Here is a 22,230-nt window from a genome sequence, read left to right on the forward strand (position 1 = left end):
GAGGTTTGTTAAAGCTCAAACAAAACCTTTTTCCGTCACACACAGTTTAGCAGACCTATGGTAGCAACAGGGGCCGAAAAAAACTTAGTTCAAACAATACATGTCGCCACGTGAGCCCACTTGGTCTCTGTTTGGATAGTTGACACAATCAGAAGCGCTCAGCTGAATGGTTAGCTGAGATGGTCGGGAGTTTTTGTCTTTTTTGAGAAGGAAGGATCCCTGGTAGGAACTCTCCAACCATCTTATCTTAACCGTCGTTCTTTTTCTTCAAATCTCCTCATTCGGTTCAAAAATATCAGCTTCTTGGGAACTTCAAGGATTTAGAAAACAAATCAACATCGTATTTTTAGTCCTCCGAGTACTCACAGGAAATGACGAGGTTAAAACAATAGCACGAGGGATGCATCTTGCACATTTTGAACCGCAGCCACGAGCTCCACGTGGTTCCGTAGTCAATGGTTGATGATCACAATGGGTGATGGTGCCAGACGAATAACAAAATAGAGACCGTGAGAATTTGCCCTTTGGTGACGCCGGTGATATGTGTATTCGAATGTGATGTAATATAGGACAAACATTTCAAAACCGTATATACTCGTTTTGAAGAGAAGAGCAACATAATACATCAAGAAAAAAGAAGTTGGTTGACCAACACGGAAGATTACGTCAGGCATGGTAACAAGAAAGGGAAACTGGAGAAAAGAGATATTTCCCTCATGTCAAAAAAAATCATCTTTCTCTTATCTTTAACAAGGTTGAAAGATATGTTTAACTATGCCAAATCGCTGGCATTATCATTTCGACAATAGGTCAATTTTGTCTGGTCGAAACGGTCATTGATACTGATCGAAACGGCCAGAACCATACTATAATGTTGTTTTCGAGAAATTGTGACAGGTTTATGGGGTTGAATAGGACGAAATATATTACCCCATTCCCAAACATCATGTCCAGAATCTCAGCCAGACCAACGACTAAACCAAATGGAATGAAGAAAAATAAGAAAAGGCAATAAAAGCTTGGAGCATTTCTCCTCTTCCACATTCTTCGGTTTTTTCTTTGAAAGATAAAATAAACTTCGCTTGGAACTCGGAAATGTATTATCGCTTCAACGAAAAGCGAGGGAGGAGAAGATGTTATCAGCTTGTGTGGAGGCGAAAGAATCGTATAGTTGAGGTTGGCGCGATGACCAGCACTGGTCACTCAGAGGTTGCAGGAGGCGATTGAGAGAGCTCACACTAATTCTTTCGCCTTTTGATGATGAGAGTGTAATTGAGAGATAGACGATCATTATATGAACGGATAAAAAAAGATTGGTGGAGAACTAAGATACAAAAAAGAGAAGAAAATCTACAATTTTCACTGATCTATCCACTCAAAGGATACAAAAAGTTGAGAGAAAGTTGCCATCGTCTTCTTTTTAGAGCCTTCTTAAAGTCACCTTGACAGCGTGAAAGGGAAAAGGGATATGAAGGAAAAAAGGAAATCACGCTAGCTATTCGACCAACATGGCCAAGTTGATGGATAGGCTGAAACTGGCAAGGTCTAAACGAGTACTCTGCTTCCCCTCTAGACAGTGTCGTTCGCGCTATCACTGACATCAGCTGGGCGAGAATCACGTCGGGTAGAAGAAAGTTGGTCAAAACAAAGTGATGTGATTGTGATCTTGAGAAAGGAGAGTTTTTTGAGATCGGAACAACGACGAGTGTGGGCTGAATATTGATGAAGGAATAATCAGAGATTAATTAGATTGAAAACTAATATGGACAATGATCCAGATTGGTTTGTTTTTTGAATTCTACAGTTCTTTTATTTGAGAATTAGCCACCCACGTCAGAAATAAATCAATGAATTATCGAAAGAATAATCTACATCTTATTCGGGAGAAAGGAAATCGGGAAGTAACAAAAAATCGCAAAACGAACAAGTATGACGAAATCTTAAACGGAAGGTCCTCGGCGAACCGCGCGGAAAGACTGACTCACACAGTCACGTGGTGTCCATTTATGGCAATGATGAGACAATAACATTTATTAATAATACGCACGCACGGGACAAACTGAGCAGAACAATGACAGAAGGACACGTCATCAAGAAAACAACAACAACAGGTCCTAAAATAAGAGGCCCTATGCGTATGTGTGCGATGAGTGCACTGTGCACCTGTAGTCTTGTCTGAGAGGACTACACTAATCTGGCGGGAAAATCGTTCATTGGGCCCTCTTCCACCTTCCTCTCCTTCTTACCATTCTGATAGTTGCGCACTGTATGTAGGTGTCTTTCTGTAGTTTGTAGGTCAGTCTCGATAAGAGAAACAAGATGAAAGCTGGTGAAACATGACAAGGGAAACTTTTAAAGATGTATCACATGACTTCGAAAATCATAAAAAAGTTAAGAAAAAAAGTGTGGTTATGCTTTTCCTTTTTCTTCCCATCTTCCTTCGTGGAATGTGTCTCTCTGACGCCTGTGAAGATAATGAAAGAGTTGAGAAGTAAAGAAAAAAAAACCGAAAAAAAAGAAGATAGATTTGAAGAGTTTTGGGAGTTTGATGTTGACTTGTCAACTTTCTCAAACTCCCAGCTGTTTAGAAGTGAACTTTTTTATTTTCTGTAAGATGATGGAACAACAAAATCTAATGTTTGCTCTTGAGACGAAAAAAGAAGAGTTAAGGGATCGACAGAAAGAAGCAACTGGGAAAAAAAACTAATGAATGAAAACACGCATGGGGGTTGGGGGATATTAGTTTCTTTTTTCAGTTGGATATCGTAATTTTTGGATTTTTCAAAAATTGGGTAGAGATGTGATACTTGGATACGGTAAAAACAATTTTCAAATTCTCAAACTTGGGGTTTTATAGTGACCTATTTTTGTACACCACGTGGCTAAAACTAGGTTTCTTACAGGAATAGTATGTTCTATATTTGCAACCTGTTTCAAACTGTAAGTCTCGTGTCTTGAAATTTTAGAAGATCATGATTTCCTGTTTCTTTAACTTGTTTCTACCATCGGTATACTGTAACTATATTTATCAGCTCCAAGATAATCACATTGCTTGCCAGCTATATTATACCAATCTCTTGTAATTAAATATTCGAACATATTCAAAAAATGTACGCGTATCAATTTAGCAGTTTGATCTCCCATCTCCTTGACAACAATTTCTGGCGCACTTCACTTCCTTCCGCCTGCCTAGCGTGGACACGAGGACACAAATCACCGGACACAAGTCTCCTTTGCATACCATCTACCTGGCATAATCATATTTGATAATCGCCGTCTTCGTCGTTTCATGTTATCAGCTTCCCATCACCTTCAAAGCGACGTCACTGTTTGCAGTCGGGCAAAAGAATAGGGCCCCACGTGGCCCCTAGTTGAGACAACTGTCTATCTCTCTGTGTTATTTTCCTGCAAAGATAGCGCAGAAGAAGAAGAGACGGTGATAGATGTGCTGCACGAAACAAGCGATCGTCCAAAAACCTGAAACTTGTTAGTGATCTGGCAGTGGAGGGTAGCGAGAGAAGACATAGAAAGAGAACGTGTCTTATCAGTTCACTGGACAGAGCCATCAGTTAGTTATCAAACTGCTTCCAGGAGAGGGAGTATGTTGACATCTGGTGGCCTTCGCCGTCATCAGAGTTCGAACCACCAGCACTGATCGATCGCCTGATGGTCTTTGTGCGAATATTGCGAAATGTGTATGCTTTTTGTGGCCGTGTACTGATAACAAAGATGGGGGGGGGGAGATGGACTGGGGTGAAAGATATAACGGCAAGTGAACAACTGTATGATAAAACAAGCTTTCCGTGACAAACCAGATGACTACTGTATCTCAGAAAAATGTTGTTAATGTTTTTCTCCTGCAAACCACAAAAACTTCCAATAATAGAGTTGGTACACACATCATCACACGCTGTTGGTCTGTACCGAGACCAAGAATAACCTGAAAACAATTTATTTCTGTGGAGAACAAGAGACTAGAAATGCACACGTGATAATTGCCAATTTGGAAGAATTTGATTCTACTTGTTTGTTTGTTGTAACTGTTTTTCATCTTATTATCTACAGTAACCTTCAAACAATGATTCTTCTTTAAAGATGCGGGATCATCTTTATTCTTTTGCAGGCGATTGTTCGATGAGCGAGGTCATTTTGCACCTCGTTTTGTGGGTTACTGTGGTGGTTTTGGGTAGCGTTCATTGATCAATGCTTCACAGTAAACAACAAGTTGTTAAAATATAACCGGTCAGCTTTTCATATATTTTCGATAATGATCTATGGTTACAAAAAGTTTTTTAGGATATTTTGTCTTTGATGTATGTTTTTTGTTTTTTATCAGGTTCAATTTTTACCCATTTCTTCCTGTCAAATGACAAATTTTTAAATTGCAGAAGTCACGTCGGATTTCCAGAATGCTCACTGATCTAATGACTTAGACTAGAACATGTGGGCTCTGAGAAAACCGAGAAACAATTCGAAACATAACTCATGAACAGTTGTTTCACCCTCTCACCCCACAGGTTCATAAGATCATTTTTCTCATCCCATCTTAGTTTTTTTTTTCTGCAGACGTTTCGATCATCATCACCCGACGAGTAGGTCGTTGACAGCGACAGCTGTTACAAGGAAAGAAGCATCTGAAACTTTCCGAAAGTGCTGATAAAGCACACCTCTCGAAAAAAAAACCAGAAAAAAAATAGCGCCGTTTTGTTTCCAGAAAACTTTATCAATATGGGAAGTGGAGAAAAGAAAAGATCAAATGATTAAAACAATTGAAAACCCTACAAAAATGTTTTTACTGATGATGAGACAACCGTTTGAATGTTAAGACAATCAACAAAATAAGTTAATAAATATATATTTTCGAGGAATCCTGTTAAAAAGATGTTGGTGATTTAGATTAAAACAATTTGGTGAGAGCGTTTGGAGAATCACAACACGAAGAAAAGTTGGATAAGGGAAACGAATTTGGACGAGGAACGCAGCGAGATTGCATCAGACATGATGAAAACTCAGTGCATCTTTTGTCATCATCCTTTTTTCTCTATCCGTCATAAATTTTCGGTTAATTTTTGTTTCATACACTTTCAATTGTTTCTCATGAATATTGAAAGGTGATTGACAAGGGAAAAAGAATAAAATTGTTGATGCAAAAGCTGAAATAGATTGAAAGGTGGTTAGAAGATGTTAGAAGCACTGTGGGAGATGATGATTGCGGGGAGAAAGTTCGAATGAACTTTTGTTGACTACTGATTTGATTTGACAGGTTTACAGTTCCGACGCGTCGTGTTCAGCTTCTTTCTTCGGCTCGGCTGTGGTTGATTCATCGTTTTCTGCCGGTGGAGGTGTCTGCAAAAATATTATTTTCGATATTGAAAAGAAAAAAGTCCAAGGAAAAAGAGGAATGGAAACGTTTTTCAGAAAAACATCAATTCGAGATATGTAGGGGTTTTGGTATATTTATTGAGCTGCTCAAGACATGACTTGACTTTTATCACAACCCTATTTTGAAGAACTTGGACTGGACTAGATCATCATTCACAGCGACCGTTTAGCTAGAATTGGGCCCTTATTCAGAAACCAAATCGCGATTGAACAATTCTGTGCTTATAAACGAAATATAGAGTTGTGTTTTTGAAGTTGTAAGAGAATTATACATGTGATAATAAATATATTAAATGTACATTAAGTGTACATTATATTTAATTTCATGGCCGCCAGCTCGGCATATTTTTCAAACTTGCTCGGCAGATAGGTCTATTATATGTGAAATAACGAGTGGAATCTTAATGAATTGGTCGCCGAGAAAGTAAACTAACACACAACCTATTTTCTCAGAATTCCTCGGCAAGCATAAATTACAGGAATTATGTGCATGTGTGATGAAAAGTTTTCCGTGTGATATAATACATTCTTAAAAAGATATGGAAGAAGAAAATAAAAAGCGTTTTTTTTTGGGAGCAACGGTCACCAAAATTCTTCTTTTTCTATTTTCCGACCGAAAGTATCTGTCCGCAAAGTTTCAGGAAGTTCCTGGTTATGATAATTGTTCCTAAGTTATAAGCAACATCATGAAAATAAACAACTATTGTTATTTCTGAACTTTTCGGTACAAACTAATGTCCTTAAAACTCAACAACATGTTTTTAGTAAAAGTAAAGTTCGGATAAAAATTAAGATGAGAGGTTTTGCAGTGAAGCGTCAACAATTTGGAGAGAAAAACAGAATTCTATAATTTCCGTTGCCCGAAGTACTGAAAAATATTTATTCGAACTTTTCAATATGAGGGATCTTCCTCATGCCAGCGAGCTTTGTAGCGTGTACGATTTTGAAAACAAATCCATGGTTTGTTTCAACACCGTCGAGGGATTATAGATTTTCAGAAAGAAAACTGCTCGACTGTCGGCTTGTAACTTCTGGTCACAAGTTGGTTTGGCTTTTGGAAGGATGTTGGTCTGGTACAGGTCTGAACTTGCCCAGAAACGACTTTAAAGCGGCCTTTGGTCAGGTTTTGGTCGGTAGTTTAAAGTTGAACCGCTCGGCTTTAGCAGCGTTCTCATTCTGAGTCTGACCAACCCCCAGCCAGAAGTTACGCTTTTCAGTATGTTGAGTAACCTGTCTCTCTGGGCTCCGTATGAACAGATTGTTACTTTCACAGCAGTTCAACTTCTAGAATATAGAAGTGATGTATTTCAATTTCAACATACCTCGGCATCTGGTGCATCTACATTGGCTCCTTCATCAGTCTTGGCCTCTTCGGCGTCTTTCTTCTCCTTCTTGGCCTTTTTTTTCTCCTCCTTCGTCTTTTTGGAGCTTGCGATCTTAAGCTTGTTCACTAGGTATCTGACCTCACGTTCCAAATCACGAGCCTGAAAAATGCATTATTGAATATTCTTATTTATTCGACACCTCTTCACAGTGTTCATGTCACCAATTACAGTAAGCCGGACTCCAAAGTTTTTGGCCAATTCCGACCTACATATTGAAACCCCTCTCAACACCTGGACCGATCCCCAACAATATTCGATTCTATTATATTTGTTGGCAGTTATTTTTTGCTCACAAACCTTCTCAGCAATCTCTGAAGCCTTGACAGCTGGTTCTTCGTTCTTGGCCTGCTTATCGAAGAGTTCCTTCTTCTCATTCCACCACTCGGTCGTTGTCTCAATCAACTTGGTGAGCACCTCGAGTTCAGTGTCGGTGAATGTTTTGTTGCCCTCCTCGTGCTGGGTCAAATTAAGAGCCATGCCGTGGAAAGTCATTGATCGATTGAAATTATCCTCAAGAACCTCAGCCACCTTTGGAACATCAATGTGCTCTTGCTTTCTGGAATTTGGCTTAGCGGTGAGCTCCTCGAGCTTCTTTCTTCTCTCGTCGAATTCCTCCTTTTTGGTATCTAGGGAAACGTCGTCTTCAAACCAAAGCTTGAGAATAGAAACCTCCTCGAGGATTGCCTTCTTCTCATCTTCGGTGACATATTCAGCATATTCTTCTCCATCTTCCAATCGAACAGCCAAATCATAAAGAAGTCCCTCTAACAGATTCATTGCCTCTTCACGATCATGCTTCTCCTGCTCTTTTTGCTCGAAGTCGGAAAGTCTGGGATAAAAGTCTTTATAAACTAACAAAAAGTACGCTTTCTTGACGCATGTCCCTTTTTGACAGAGTAGAACTATGTATTGATAAGATGACTGACGGGAACTTTTTGTTATGTTCCATTTTTCTTTTTTCTGTGTTCTTTTCTCGCTATTTCAATTTATATACTAAATGACGTCGTAATCGTAAACACGGAAAAAATTGGGAGCTTTTAAACAGCTCCAATTTCAGTGCCCGAGTTCCGGAAGAACGACGCGTTTTAGTGGATTTTAGTTTTCTACCAATCGTCGTTTTCAGTTAGCTAGCTCATCAACTTACGTCTTTTTAGCAGTGGCTACTTCCTCTTTGTTCAAATCTACGTTGTCAGTTTTGGTCTCCTTGACTGTCAGCGCCACATTAATCTTCTTTGGCTTTGGCTCTACTGGTTTGGTCTTCTTGACTGGAGCTGGCTTTTCGACATCCTCGGTCTTCTTCTCAGATTCATCTTCCTTCTCCTCATCATCGGCTTTTTCACCTTCCGCTTTATTCTTCTCCTCCTTTTCTTTCTTCTCAGCCTTTTCCTTTTTTTTCAACTCTTCTTGCTCTTTTTCCCACTCTTCGAACTCCTTCTTCTCAATTTCATATTTCTCGGTTTCCTCGGTAGTTGGGATTTTCTCGACAACAACACTGGCTTTCTCGACTGACACGATTCCTGACAAATCGATCGAGAACGTGGTCTTCACTCCCTTAAGAATAGAGTTCTCATCGGTGACCTCCTTCTCGATGGCATCCTTAACACCAGTGAACTCAATCTCGGAGAGTGGGTTCTTGTCAGCGTCTTGAATTTCAATCTGTAATCAAAATCCAGCTTTGAGTAAAATGCGCATTAGTAGCAAACCTTGAAATCATCAGAGTATGACGCGAAATGCATGACTCTGTTTGGCACTGGATAGTTCTCACCGAATAGCGACTTTCTAATTGGCTTCATTCTTCCTTCCTCTGTTTTCGTTTGGAAGTTCACAAAGACAGGGTAAAGAATCTTCTCGTGGATGTTGAACGGAAGAACCTTGAAGGATTTGGACAAATGGGCCGCTTGGTAGACAGCTCCCATGGCGATAGCCTCGTCGGTGTTCAAGAAGTTGCTGATTTCCTTGTCTTTCAAAATTGACTTCAGGATTTCCTTGACTTTTGGCACACGAGTTCCGGCTCCCATCAAAACAATCAAGTCGACGTCCTCGACCTTGAGCTGAGACATTCCAAGAGCGTCAAGAATCGGGGCAGCAATTCTTGGTTCAAGGTCCTCAATCATCTTCTCGAGCTCATCACGTGTTACCTGGAAACGTGAAATTCATATTAATATTTGCTTCAGCGAATTCCATTCCTGCTCATTTCTCAATAATTCAGTTATGCCTTCTCGCTGTTTCGATCTTTCGTGTGTATTTTCAACAATATTGTTTACAGCTTCAGCAAAATTAATCAAAAATGCTCAGAAAGCAATAAAAATGATTGAATTATTCATGATTGCCCTCTTATTTCTGGTTATTTTGGATTTGTTTTCAGTGTGTCCGGAAATATGCGGATTGTTATTCAAATTGTCAATTCAGCGTTGTTCAGAGAATCCATTCTACAGTAATATTCACGTTAAAGAGCTAATATTTGATTCAGCTGACCTCTGACGATAGCTTTTACGCGTGTCCGTCAGAGCGCATTTGTAAATCTTTTTTTAGACAGATGTTATGAATTGAATATGGCTCATTTTTGCTGACTAGGAAAAATTTTTGGTTTTGTTTTGTTTTGACATGGAGGAAAATAAACTGTTTGTTACTCAAATTGTCAATTCAGCGTGGTTGAGTAAGTTTTTAGATCCATTCTACAGTAATTTTCACGACGACGAGCTAATATCTGGTTCAGCCGATCACTAAACATGTCATTTTCAATTTTTCCTATCAGTTTCATTTTTGGTATGGTGAATGATGTTTGGATTGTAATTAGCCATATTGCAGTTAAGTTTGTAGTCTACTTTTAATTTTTTCATACTTTTCCTTTTTCTGAAAGTGAAACATATGAAAGCGTGTCACATGGATGAGTTTGAAATATATGTGTCCATCAGAGCGCATTTGCGAATTTTCTCTTAGGCAGATGTTATGAATATAACGTGACTCATATTTGCTGACTATGCTAATTTTTGGTTGTCTGTAGAATCTTCCCAACGCTTTTCTTTTTTCTAATTACACTCTTTCGGTACTTGCTTTGGAAATGTAATCAGTCTTCATAAATAATTCCCACCTTTGCTCTGAAATTCTGCTCCTCAAAAAGACTTTCGACTTGAGCATAGGTTTCGGTGTTGGCCGAGAGAACTTGTTTGACACGTTCCGCTTCTTTGTGCAGCTTGCCAATAGCACGTGCATTGGTGGTGATGTCCTTTGATGTGCTCACAGTGTCACGGAATACCTGTAAATTATCATAATCAGGTCAGGTGATCACAAGTTCTTTCTCAATACCCTTTCGAGGTGATCTCTGACTCGGTTGGTGATTTCCAGTCCTCCCAAAGTCTTGTCATATCCAACTCCCACGGTTCGGAGTGTGGGTTGCTTGTCTTTTCCGTCTTTGCGAGTTGATTCCAAAACGTATTGCACAATGGTGGCAGTGGTCTGAAAAAAAGAATCATAATGACGTTCCAAATTCAGTAATTTATTCATGGAACACTTTCATTTTCTCAATTTTCTCTTTTCCTCCATTGAATGGCTTCAAACACTAAATTTGGAGAGTGCGACGCCGTCATTTTTTTTCTTAGAATGGGGATTTGTGGATTGCTCAATCTAACTAGAAAAAAAACGTATAGCAATATACCCTTTCCGCCCTCCCGCCCTAAAATTAGATGTTTCATATGTCATCATAATCCTTTCTTAAACACTTTTAGATCCTTTTTCTATTAATTTTTTCTCTGTCTATAGCTAAAGAACATTCTGGAAAATCATTTTTTTCGATGATTCATCTTTGGAAAAAATGTTTTTAAACAAAGAAAAACATGTGATTGGAAGCTATAGAGTCAATTTTGTCTGTTTTCCGTAAAAAATTTTTAACTCTATTCAGGAGCCTGGAACTTGGCTGTCAAGTTTCCGTTCACTTTGAAAATGTCGGATGTCAAAAAACAAATCCATATCAAAAACTTTCGACCTAGGAGTTTTCAAATTTATAGAAATGCAAAGTTTCCAATCTAGGCCTGTGTTACACCTTTCAGAGTTTTCAAAGTGGTCAAAAACTTGACAGCCAAACTTCAGACTTCTGAAAATGGTCAAAATGACCAAAAAAACAACGAAAACATAGGTTTTTGTATTTCTATTGACCGGTATTGTATGTATATCTCAAAACTAGTTATTTTGAAATCTTTTCTGACCTATTTCAATACAAAATGTGTTCTATAGAATGTCAGTTCTCATCTCATCATTGCCTTCTTGACTAACATCTAACTCTAACTGATTAAGAGATAATCTTCTCGCTGTCTATGTGCATTCAAGAAATCTATTTTTGTGCTTAGTGTTACGCGTCAATTTCAATTTTCAGCTTTCTCAAAAGTTGTACGAAAATACGTCACGTGTGTATCAAAAGTCTTCAAAACTATTTCTATGCGGCCCACTGCGTATTCCTATGACAACATAAAACGAATGTGCTCAAGACGCATCGCATTTCCGGGGTTCTCCCTCTTCACTAGCCTAGAATTTTTTTGTCTTTCTTAATGGGAAAAAAAAATTCCCCCTGTTTCCAAATTCCATTCGACACCAGACATCATACACTAACACCTACCTTCACAGCTCCCATATCATAAATCAACATGTGCATCGGCTTTTCAGTGATTTCTTTTCTGCGGAACACTCCATAGTTCAGAGCGGCAGCCGATCCGTCGTTGAGTAACTGAAAAACAATATTTTTTAAATAAGACTCATAATTCATCTCTGGTTCTGAACCTGAAGAAGGTTGAGGCCAGCGATCTCGGCAGCTGTTGCAATGGCACGACGTTCAGCCTGGTTTAGGAAGATTGGTACGGTGATAACGACATCCTGAAAATGATAAGGTTAACAAATGACGAAGGGAAATTTTTTTTCTGACAGATTTTAGCAGGTTTGCTGTGTTGGTTGTCCCTCATTTCATGTTCCCTTTATATTTTTATCACTATCATCATCCCTCTTGTTATTCATAGTTTCCAGAATATCTAAAATTATGATCGAAACAAAAGTGGGCGGAGTCTCAAAGCTCAAGATTCGTAAAACTCCGCCCAATCATGCTATCGAAAACGCACAGCCATTCTTCTAAGCATTCATCCATTCATTCTGTGTGCGACTCTTGTCGTCTCTCTTTCTCTCAATTTTCCCCGTTTTTTTTTCGTTGGGACCCCGGGTGTCATGAGATATAATGGAAACTGTTTGGAATGCAAACAATAAACCTATGACTAATAGGATACGTCTTTTTCGACAATTCTCTGGAAAAGGGATTAGATATATTCGGAAGAAAAATATTCTTCTGGAAACTTCCGCCGCTTATTCATTTGTCGCGCATCATCCTCTTGCTTTCGTTTCGCTCTTTCTCATCGTTGCTTCCAGAATGCCGAGTTTGCACTTTCTGTTATTCAAGTTGTGCAATACCCCAATATATTTTTTTCACCAGAAACTTGCTGGAATTTTCAATTTATTGCTTAAAGCGTGACTCTACCACATTCCCCATATCTCGATTGTAAATTTTCTCATTTTAAAATAAGATTGAGATTTGTTGACATCTCGTGTGTTGCACCAAGAACCACTCTCCCTTTCTTCTATCCTTAAAATAGAAGGAGGCGTTTCATTCCGACCAAAAAGGCGGAACCTCATTCTCTGATTTTTCGGGAGCCAGCTTCCTCTTGTTTTCAAAAGTCCAAAGCCAGCTGGAGCAAAATCAGAAACATCAAGACAAAAAACCTCCCCTCGAGCCATGTTTCGCTGAGTGTGTGCTCTTTTTAGTTATTCGTTCCGTTGAGGCAATTAGTTGAACCGCCCGAGTATCTTCTCTTTCTCTTCCTTTCATTTTTTTCTTTTTTTTTCTCGGCCCCGATGTGCTCCCTCTCTATGCCCTCTGAGTCCGTTCTTCCGTTTTTTCGCACAGAGAGATTCTCTTCTTTTTCTCTTCTCTCGTCTTTTTATAATACACTGAGATGAACCCACCAAAAGCTAAATTATTTTTTTCTGCGTCTTCGTCTCATTCTTGAAATTCATAAGTCGTTTGGATTCTCGATTCTAATCCATTGTTGTTTTTAGAACAAACTTTGAAGTGAGAATGCCTACTACTACTGAAGCGTTGCACATCCCCATTACCATCCATAAGCCTAACCTTGACTTTGAGGCTCGCCAAGTTGCGGTTTTCAAGGAGGTCATTGTGAGTTGGAGTCGCACTTTTTCTAGAAAATATATGATAATCTTCTAGGAGAACTTCGAAGTGAAGTGCTGCGATGAACATGACATGGAGCGTCAGAAGATCGTTGAGAAGGCGAAACGCGCGCTCCAATCTATGCAAAACCTGTGGGAGGAGGTTAGTAGTGCATGAATGTTCTTCTAATTATGAGCAGTGCGGTGTGTTTTGTTTTTGTATAGAGAGCAATGAAAAGTTTGGTTATAGAACGAGGCTGAAGAAATCCGCAAACTTCGCGAGTTTGCTCAATCCAAGGGGCTCACATTTGAAGACGTTGCTAAATTGAAGACCAATATTAACTATCATGTAAGATTTGAGGAGACTTTTGGAAAAATATTAGTCAGTTTTAGAAATGCTCATACCAGCTTGCCACGTGGTGCCAAAAGTTGACCATGATTCAGCAAAACTACCAGGCTAGTCACTCGGAACGAGTAAGATTCTAATCATTTAATATTGAGTACTACGCATGTTTGTTTCCAGCTTCTCACTATGAAAATGCCACCAGGAAGCCATGAGATCTCCCAACTCCACTTCCAAATAAACTACCGTCTCGCTATCATGGCTTACGTCGTCATCTCAAATGTTCCAAATGCTCGCGTCCGGCGAATGAATCCATTCCAGGTGATCTGCGGAGCCCAACTATTGATTCGGGCCCGCATTCTGCCAGATCCAGCTTCATACCATGTGAGTAATACACAACGAAGTCACAAAAATTGAGCTTCAAGCCATAATATTTCCAGCTGATGGCTATGTTCATCGAGGGATCGGTTCGCGATGCCAATAGTCTCCTTCTCAACCAACCCGTTTGAACGCCCACTTCTTTGAGGACTACATGATCCGCTACTTTTTACTTCTGATCTCCGTCCGCAGCTTTGATTAATAATCGACAAATTTGCTTATTTTTTTCTCGAGTCTCATATTGTTGTATAAATCTTGTTGCGGATCAGACTTTTTTCAAGAAAAGTTTCTTATTGTTGTGTCGTGTGTTTTTTGCTGTGTTGTTTCGTTGCAACTAGTTATTGTTAATTATTGTGCTGTTGTGTGCGGTGGTGGTTTGATAGTTTTTTTTTAGGAATATGGAAGCGATGTTGGAATTTTTCCGTGGCTCCGTTGCACTGCTACCAAAAGAAACTGCTGATCAGATCAAAAACGAGTTCGCCAACCTTTTCGTTGAATTCGAGGAAAGCCCAACTGATGTGAATATGAACAAATTTATCACCGCGTTCCAGGAGATTCATATCGATTTGTCTCATAACCACGGTGTTATTTTCAATTCGCCCACTCTTGAGGAGCTTGTCGATCTCGTCAAAGATAGCGTTGGAGATATTCGTCAATACTTGAAAGACGAATGCAACATTGTTCTGACGGATGCTGATGTCAACGTCAAGTACGCCACTGCTGCTACCGCTGAAACCATCGACGACCCTCGTATGGCGGATGTGTTTGATTGGGAGTTGTTGTTGTCACGTAATGTTTGCTGTAGAGAGCATCACGATATGTACCAAGCTAGCGTTGAGCTCTTCTCGATGGCTGTGGAGAACATTAATGTCTGGCGCACCGAGGTTAGTTTCTTACAAAACGTTTGTGAAAAACTTGATTAGTGTAATCTACACTTGAACAAGGAGAGTGGAGCATTCGTGACAGGATTGAAGGGGCTGAAAATTCGTGAGTGACTCAACTCTCCGGGTGTCTCTGGAGTTAATTATTTCACAGTTTGATTCACGCCCATATGAAACTAAGTTGAACAAAACTCCAGCAAAATAGCTGACTAACGACCAGTAACATCCATTTCCGTGTGCTGAGTTTGTTCCATTTTTGTTAGTTTAAATTTCCAAAGATCTACTGCTTGGAAGCGCTTGGAATCAAACCGGGAATCAAACTTTAGTTACTGCAGAGAAGGTCAACTTTTTCATCCTAACTGATGCTAGTGAGCCTAAAGACACTTATTAAATGCGCTCATAAATCAACTCCTCTCTTCCAAGCAAAATTTCAGCAATTAGTCTTTAGCATGCCGCGATCTAATCGACCAATTGGTTACAAACTGATATGCCAACCAGTGAAACAAAAAAATAAAACATTTTTCCAGTTCATCGAGTTTGCCTACAACACCGCATACTGCGATCTGTTCGAATTGGTCGCTGCCATCGAATACCACATGTATGTTCAAAACCACGGACTCTTCGACTAGAAACTGTTTCTTCTCATATTCCACTTCCCATCCCATGTTGTATCAAACTTTCTTTTAATTTCCCAATATTTGTTCAAATAATCTCTCGCTATCATCTTTCCCTTCCATTTCTGAAAAATTCAAAATTTTGAAATCTCACCTTCACGGTTTGGTCTGCATAGGCCTCTGTCACTTTCTTCGCGTTCCACAAAATCATTGCCAACAGTGTCTCGACGTTGTATTTTTCCTCCCTGTAATTTAAACTCATGTTTTCCCTTTGAAATAAAAATTCCTGCAAACTCACTTGTAAGGGAAGATCACAGTCTTTTTGACCTCGTCGAACTCGAAGGCTGTGAACGGGAAGGTCTTCTTGTACGCTGTGAAAGCATCGTCTCCTTCCTTTCTGGCTATGAGGGATAGTAAGAAATTGTAAGATGATTGTGGATGGGACGATGACTGGAATTGATAAAATAAGGATTTGTTCAAAGTGAGAGTAAGTTCACTCACCATTGCAGCAGCTGCTTCAGCAAAAAATCGCTCGTCGTTCTTGAAGGAGATGACATTTGGAGTTTTGCGTCTGGATTCCTTGTTCAATACAATATCCATCGGCACACCAGGCTTCACGAGTCCTATTTTTATGAATTGACTACCAAGATCAATGGACATCGCAGCGAGAGCAGCATCTGAAGGAAATTTTATTTGATCAGCTTCTTATATCGATTTTTGGCATACCTGTCGGCTGGTAGAAGCAACAAAGTGCAGCAAGAAGACCACAAGGCCCAAAGATGAGTAACTTCATTCTGTAAAATGATAAATGAATTAGTGATAGCAAAAAAAGAATAGAAGATGCTGGCGTAGTATAAGAGCATTAAAACAGAGCTGACGTGTACATAAATACCTGAGAAAAATCAAAATATCACTTATATCAATGAAACTGATGACTTCCTAGATAGAAAAAATTTGTGATTTTTTTGTAACATATATTGCTTGAAAAATCGTTTAAAAAGCCTCGAAAATGAGCCCAAATTAATTAAAATACACGAAATGCGTCAACTTATCAAGAAAGGGGCAAACGCGTTGCTGACGCGTTTGCGGGGTGAGACACGTTGCACTCGGTGATTTGTCGGTCGCACTTGGAAAACCAGTCCACACGGCCGCTGGCCGAAGTTTTGAATATGTTGCCAACCAACATTTTCTCTTAGATTCACAAGTTTTCCAATTTTTCTTCGAGTATTTGTTTGAAATTGTATTGTTTAAAGTTGCAAAAACTATCCAATTTAAAAATTTCCCCCTGGCGCTCAAAAAAAGAATGGTAAATGATAATGGTTTTCCATACTTTCCAAAAATTTTAGTGAAACATTTTGGTCCTTTGAGAAAAGTGTTAAAACTTGGAAAAAAACAAGATGAGAAACAAAAGTCATTTGTAAGGAAAAGAGAGGGAGAGGGAGACCGAGTAACAATGAACACAAGACGAGCGGTCAATCGATAGGTCAATCGAGACGCACACACAAAGCAAACAGAACGTGGCATGGACCCTTCGATGCAATAAAAACCTTCAACGCACCTTCTCCAGTTCCTCTTTTTGCCTCTCTAGGTTCAATATATATTTCTCGTGTAAAGTTTTGTTTTTCTTCTATTCTCAATCTCCGCAATACGTTAATTTTTTCAGAATGTCAAATAACTACGTTCCGCCGGATAGCTCGAGCCAAGGAGAAAGAAGCGACAGATCTGAGCAACACAACGGTCCTCGAATGGCAACGGCGGCTAGAGCGGAAATCGTAATGAGAGAGGTTCAAGTTATACACCTAACCCCGTGTCTCAGATTAGATGGCACCGTAGACTGGGCAAACCCAAACGAACCGAGTGCAGATTCTGAGGAGCTAGACAAATCGGATGATGACGGCTCTGGTCATGAAGGAGCAATCGGCGGACCTCAGCAGCAAAACGGCCGCCAGATGGCGAGGGAGCCGATGAAAGTTATCATCCGAGAGTATCCGGTCCATTCCGTTGAGGCTTCTGGGCATCTTCAACGTTGGGAACCAGGAAACCTCCATGGACCTTCCTACCATAAAGGATTCATCCGTAACAGATTTTCAAGAAACGCCGAAGAACAAGATAGGAACCATCACCGTCAAGGAGCTCACGCTGATCCTGATGAACATCGCGACAGTCACCGTGGCCGTCAAGTGGCCGTCATTTCGCCGAACTCGTACTCCCGAAAATTCAACCAAATTCGGGTCGGAAACCCGGTGAGTCGTCAGGAATGCGTCAACGATTATTCCACTAGAGGAAGAAAGGGAAGCTCCAGATATGCAGCTGTTCGGGACAACGATCGATCCGATTTTGACAGTCACCGTGGCCGTCCAACCGCGAACAGCACTGTAAATCGTTCTAACTACGCGCAAGGCTTCTTCATCGAAAGAAATCGTCTTGGACACCAGGGTGAATATTCCGATGGAGAAAGAGAGAGAAGCTCAAGATATGAATCGAGAAACAACGCTCATCGCAGTGGTAAGTCATTTAATTGACAACCCAGGAGATGTTTTATATTACTTTAATAAGAGTAGAAACATTTATTTTCAGATGGACAGTCTGGAAGCCAAAGACGTCCGACCAGAAGCGACTCATTTGACGCAATGGTTAACCAAGCTTATTATGATTTCGCCATGAACAATGGTCCAACGCCTATCCCACCCTGTAAGTTTCGACTTTATTCGAGTCTAGTGTCGCGCTATATATTAAGCGTTGTATCTATGAAATTGCTTATAAATTTAGGAATAATGCCTAAACATGTAAATTGAACTTTTTTCAGACGACAATATCAGACGACTGCATCAAGCATGCATAGAGCACCAAGAAAATCGTCGAGCTCGTCAAAACGGGAAATTGCCGCCATATGAACGACGCTACCGCTACCCAGGAATAACCCCGGAGCCAAGGCTTGAATTCGATTTTTTGAACAAAACAGGCCCCTTCAGACGAACTTGAAATTTTTGATTGTCCTTAGGAAACAGTTAATATTTCGAGCTTTTGACTGTTTTGTTAGCCTAGCGCCCATCTGTGACTCCACCAATCCCCTTGTCTCTTTTTTACAAACTATTGCTTTATTCGCCAGTTCAAATATCCTATACCTTAAATAGCTCCGATTCCGTTTTGAATTCTGTCTTTTTCTGGTTTCTCAATAGTTTTTCTGTCGGTTTTTTGTTCTCTTTCTTGGTTTTGTAATAAGGTTTTCTTGTTTATTTTTGTTTTTGTAAGTTTTTTCTGTTGGTTTTTTTGTGTTGCAAGTTTCTTTTTGTTTTCTTGTTGTAAGTTTCTCTGTCGGTTTTTTTTGTTTTTTTTTGTTGTAATTTGTTTTGTCTGTTTCTCGCATTTTTTTTCTGCTTTACAATGACTTTTTCTGGTAACTCTCTTCTTTTTCGGTACATTTCTTATAGTTTTTTGTCGAACTTTGTATTCATCGGTTTTTTTTCGTGTGAACTATTGTCTAATAAACGAGAGCGAAAAATAACTTTTTAGGTGTATTGATAACAAAAACAGGTGCTAGCTTTTTGCGGCGTCTTCTATCGCAAATTCCCAATTGACACATCAATCCTTTTTTTGGAAATAATATTTATTCTGTAGAAAAAAAGAAAGATTGTCTGAAAATGCGTTGAATCTCTGAAAAACTCAATTTCCTTCTTGTTGAGACATTAAATGTTAGTATAAGTGTCCTTTTCGCTTTGAAAATAAAGTATTTATTTATTTAGACTGTGTGATAACACGAAAAACTGGCGCGGACTAGCTGAGATGGCCTAACAAACGCTTTGTGGCCGCGGCTCTTGTGGATTTACGAGAAGGAACTGTTCTCGCCTCATCACTTCAAAAAAACGAAAAATCTGAATGTGATCTGTTTTCGTAGAAATTTTGAGACATTTAGAATGAAATTAACCATTTTTGGTTATGACAAACGTAATTTGCTTGAAAATACTTCTGATACGCGCTGTTGACATATTGCTCCAGGCGATTTTTTAGCAAATTTCTGAACAAAACGGATACTGTTGAACAGTGACAACTCGAGAATTGCATCGGAGACTCTTCCTTCTGATACACGCATTTGACACTTGCTCCAGGCGATTTTTAAACCAATTTCTGAACAAAAACTGTTTTTTTTTGTGTGAACTGTTGTCTAATAAACGAAATGGAAAATTAATTTTTAAGTTTATTGATAAGAAAAACAGGTTCTACCTTTTTGCGGAGTCTTCTGTCGCAAACTCCCAGTTGACACATCGTCCCTTCTTTTTTTTTATTGAGATTATTTATATTCTGTACGAAACATAACTGTCTGCCCGAAACTGCGTTAAAAAAATCACTGGACTTGAAAAAACAATTTCCTTCTTGTCTAAACATGAGATATTTGTATGAGTGTCGCTTTTGCTTTGAAAATAACGTATTCGTCCGTTTCGATTTACTTATAAATAACTGGCGCGGACTAGCTGAGATGGCCTAACACACGCTTTGTGGCCGCGGCTCTTGTGGATTTACGAGGAGGAAAGAAGAAAAACATCATTTTCAAAACGATAAATCTGAATTTTATCTGTTTTTGTAGACATTTTGAGACATTTTGAATAAAATTTAGCATTTTTGGTTACGATAAACGGAGTTTGCATAAAAATACTGGTGAAAAGTAGTTTTATACTCCGAAAATTAATTTTTTGACAGTGAAAATAGATTTTCCGCCTGAAAAATAAAATTTTTTAAAAATAAACTCTCGAAATTTTTGAGAAAAAGTCGTTGTTTCACGCATTTATATTCTAAAACGGGTAAAATGAAGCCATTGAGCTGAGAACTGAATCGACAAGGGTTCCTTCTGATAAGCCCAGTCGACCCATTGCTCCAAGCGTTTTCTGAAACATATTCTGACAAAAACGGACGATACTGAACCGTGCAAGCTCAAGAATTGAATTGGAGTGTCTTCCTTCTGATACACTTAGTTGACATACCGCTTCAGGCGATTTTTAAGCCAGTTCTTGAACATAACAGATGAACAAAACTCTCCAATGCGATTCTCAAGCTTTCAGGTTCAACAGTATCCGTTTTGTTTAGAAAATGGCTTAAAAATTGCCTGGAGCAGTGTGTCAACTGGGTGTATCAAAAGTAAGACATTCCAATGCGATTCTCGAGCTTTCACGGTTCAACAGTATCCATTTTACTCAAAAATTGGCTCAGAAAACGCTTTGAGCAATGTGTCAACTGGGTGTAACAGAAGGAAGATTCTCCGATGCAGTTCTTGAGCTTGCACGGTTCAGTATCGTCCGTTTTTGTCAGAATATGTTTCAGAAAACGCTTGAAGCAATGGGTCGACTGGGTTTATCAGAAAGAACCCTTGTCGATCCAGTTCTCAGCTCAATGGCTTAATTTTACCCGTTTTAGAATATGAATGCGTGAAACGATGACTTTTTCTCAAAAATTTCGAGAGTTTTTTTTGAAAAAAATTGTGATTTTTCAGGCGGAAAATCGGTTTTTCACTGTCAAAAAATTAATTTAAAAAAGATTAAAACTCTATTAAAAAATTTTTGTTTCAAGCGTGAGTTGCTCGGTTATCCCGTCATTTCCGTTTTCATTCTATTTTTCTATAATAACCCTGGTCATTCATTTCACTTCACTTTTTTCTGATTCAAACTGAAATTTTCTTACTCATGTTCATCCCGTTTTCCTATGTCTTCTTCTTTTCATTCACCTTTGGCCTTTTGAACTCTAACGGGCTTGAGGACGTCGCGTCAGGGTACCAAGCCAAGTGTTTCTTTCTAACCAAGTGGGGCTTCCTCACCAGGGCTGGGATTTTAAGTTTACGGTTTTTACGGATTTCACGGCATTTTGAAATAGCCGTAATATTTTACGGACTCCCGTAAAATTGTATCCTTAAAATCCGTAAAAACCGTAAAATTAATAAACCGACTGTTTTTGGCAAAAAAAGAATATTATTTTAAGTTAGCCACTATTTTAAGCATGTAACTTTCTGAGATTTCAATGTAAAAATTTGGAAAAATTGTTTTTTCCGAGGTTTTTGAAAAGTTTACAGAACTATTTGGAAAATTGAATTTTGAGATTTTTGATAAAAGTGTGACAAAGCATAATTTTTAAGTTATTGAGTTGAAATTCATTAGTTATTGAGTTGAAAATTACATACCTGAAATAGCGAAAAAATTTGAAAAAATAGGGTATGCTTGCCAAAAACAGTAATTTGAGAAATTTTATGGTTTTACGGATTTTTAAATCCGTAAATTTCACGTTTCATGGATTCCGTATTTATTTAAACGTTTCGGGATTACAACAAGAGAGACACAGCTCTTCCTTTTCCCTCTTCTCGCCATTCAAGCAACTTTATTTATCTGAATCCTCGTCTTCTTTCTGCTTCGGAAAGCAGACCTTTTATCACTCCACTGGTAGATCAAACCTTTCTTGAATATTAGGGGAATATTTTTCAGAAAGCATGCGCTCCACAGCACTGGTAAAATGGCTGTTTTTAAGTCCTGGAAACCTCGTCCCCCGCGACTTTTAGCGGGGGCGGGCAGCGGTATTCGAATCATAAAACCATTTTTTGATCTATTTTCTTCAATAAAACTTTATTTCCGACGAAAAACTGTGAAAATAAAAGTTTTATTAAAAAAAAATAGATCAAAAAATGGTTTTAAATTTCAAATACCGCCGCCCGTCCCCGCCAAAAGTCGCGGGGGATTAGGTTTCCAGGACTTAAAAACTCTGTCATTTTAGCAGTGTGGTGGAGCGCATGCTTCCTGAAAAATATTCCCCTAATATTCAAATGTTTTGATTGTGTACACAAAGTAATAGAGACGCAGATGTTTTACCAGATCCAGCTTTCCTCTTCTCTCATCGACTTTTTTCTTCTATTTTTGTTTCAAATACCGCTCCGCATATAAATAATATCAATTTTCAGAGAAATGAGTGATGAAGCATTTAGGAGCCGTTTCCATCTTAATGACGCTGATAACAAGTGTGCCGGCAGAGAAAGACGTATGAAGATAAAATCCGAAATAAACGAAAAATGGCCCGAA

The 22,230-nt window shown here is 39.0% G+C and overlaps 3 protein-coding genes across 3 annotated transcripts; 2 read left to right on the forward strand and 1 right to left on the reverse strand.

Moving 5' to 3' along the window:
- Positions 1 to 5,265: 5,265 nt before the first annotated feature.
- Positions 5,266 to 15,974, reverse strand: CBG00051 (the record flags this gene model as incomplete). Its single annotated transcript, XM_045240069.1, has 13 exons — positions 5,266 to 5,346; positions 6,705 to 6,866; positions 7,065 to 7,596; positions 7,912 to 8,423; positions 8,471 to 8,905; positions 9,859 to 10,023; positions 10,074 to 10,223; positions 11,377 to 11,484; positions 11,538 to 11,630; positions 15,336 to 15,426; positions 15,480 to 15,631; positions 15,683 to 15,858; positions 15,908 to 15,974. 13 exons carry the CDS (start codon positions 15,972 to 15,974, stop codon positions 5,266 to 5,268), a joined length of 2,724 nt encoding a protein of 907 aa, XP_045100789.1.
- Positions 12,877 to 13,817, forward strand: CBG00052 (the record flags this gene model as incomplete). Its single annotated transcript, XM_002645157.1, has 6 exons — positions 12,877 to 12,975; positions 13,024 to 13,128; positions 13,216 to 13,314; positions 13,359 to 13,439; positions 13,489 to 13,692; positions 13,749 to 13,817. 6 exons carry the CDS (start codon positions 12,877 to 12,879, stop codon positions 13,815 to 13,817), a joined length of 657 nt encoding a protein of 218 aa, XP_002645203.1.
- Positions 15,975 to 16,845: 871 nt separating the features above from the next.
- Positions 16,846 to 18,163, forward strand: CBG27855 (the record flags this gene model as incomplete). Its single annotated transcript, XM_045240070.1, has 3 exons — positions 16,846 to 17,686; positions 17,759 to 17,872; positions 17,988 to 18,163. The coding sequence occupies 3 exons, from the start codon at positions 16,846 to 16,848 to the stop codon at positions 18,161 to 18,163; spliced, it is 1,131 nt and encodes a 376-aa protein (XP_045097853.1).
- Between the last annotated feature and the right edge of the window lie 4,067 nt (positions 18,164 to 22,230).

Source organism: Caenorhabditis briggsae (assembly GCF_000004555.2).
Source record: "Caenorhabditis briggsae complete genome, chrX, whole genome shotgun sequence".
Classification (NCBI taxonomy): domain Eukaryota; kingdom Metazoa; phylum Nematoda; class Chromadorea; order Rhabditida; family Rhabditidae; genus Caenorhabditis; species Caenorhabditis briggsae.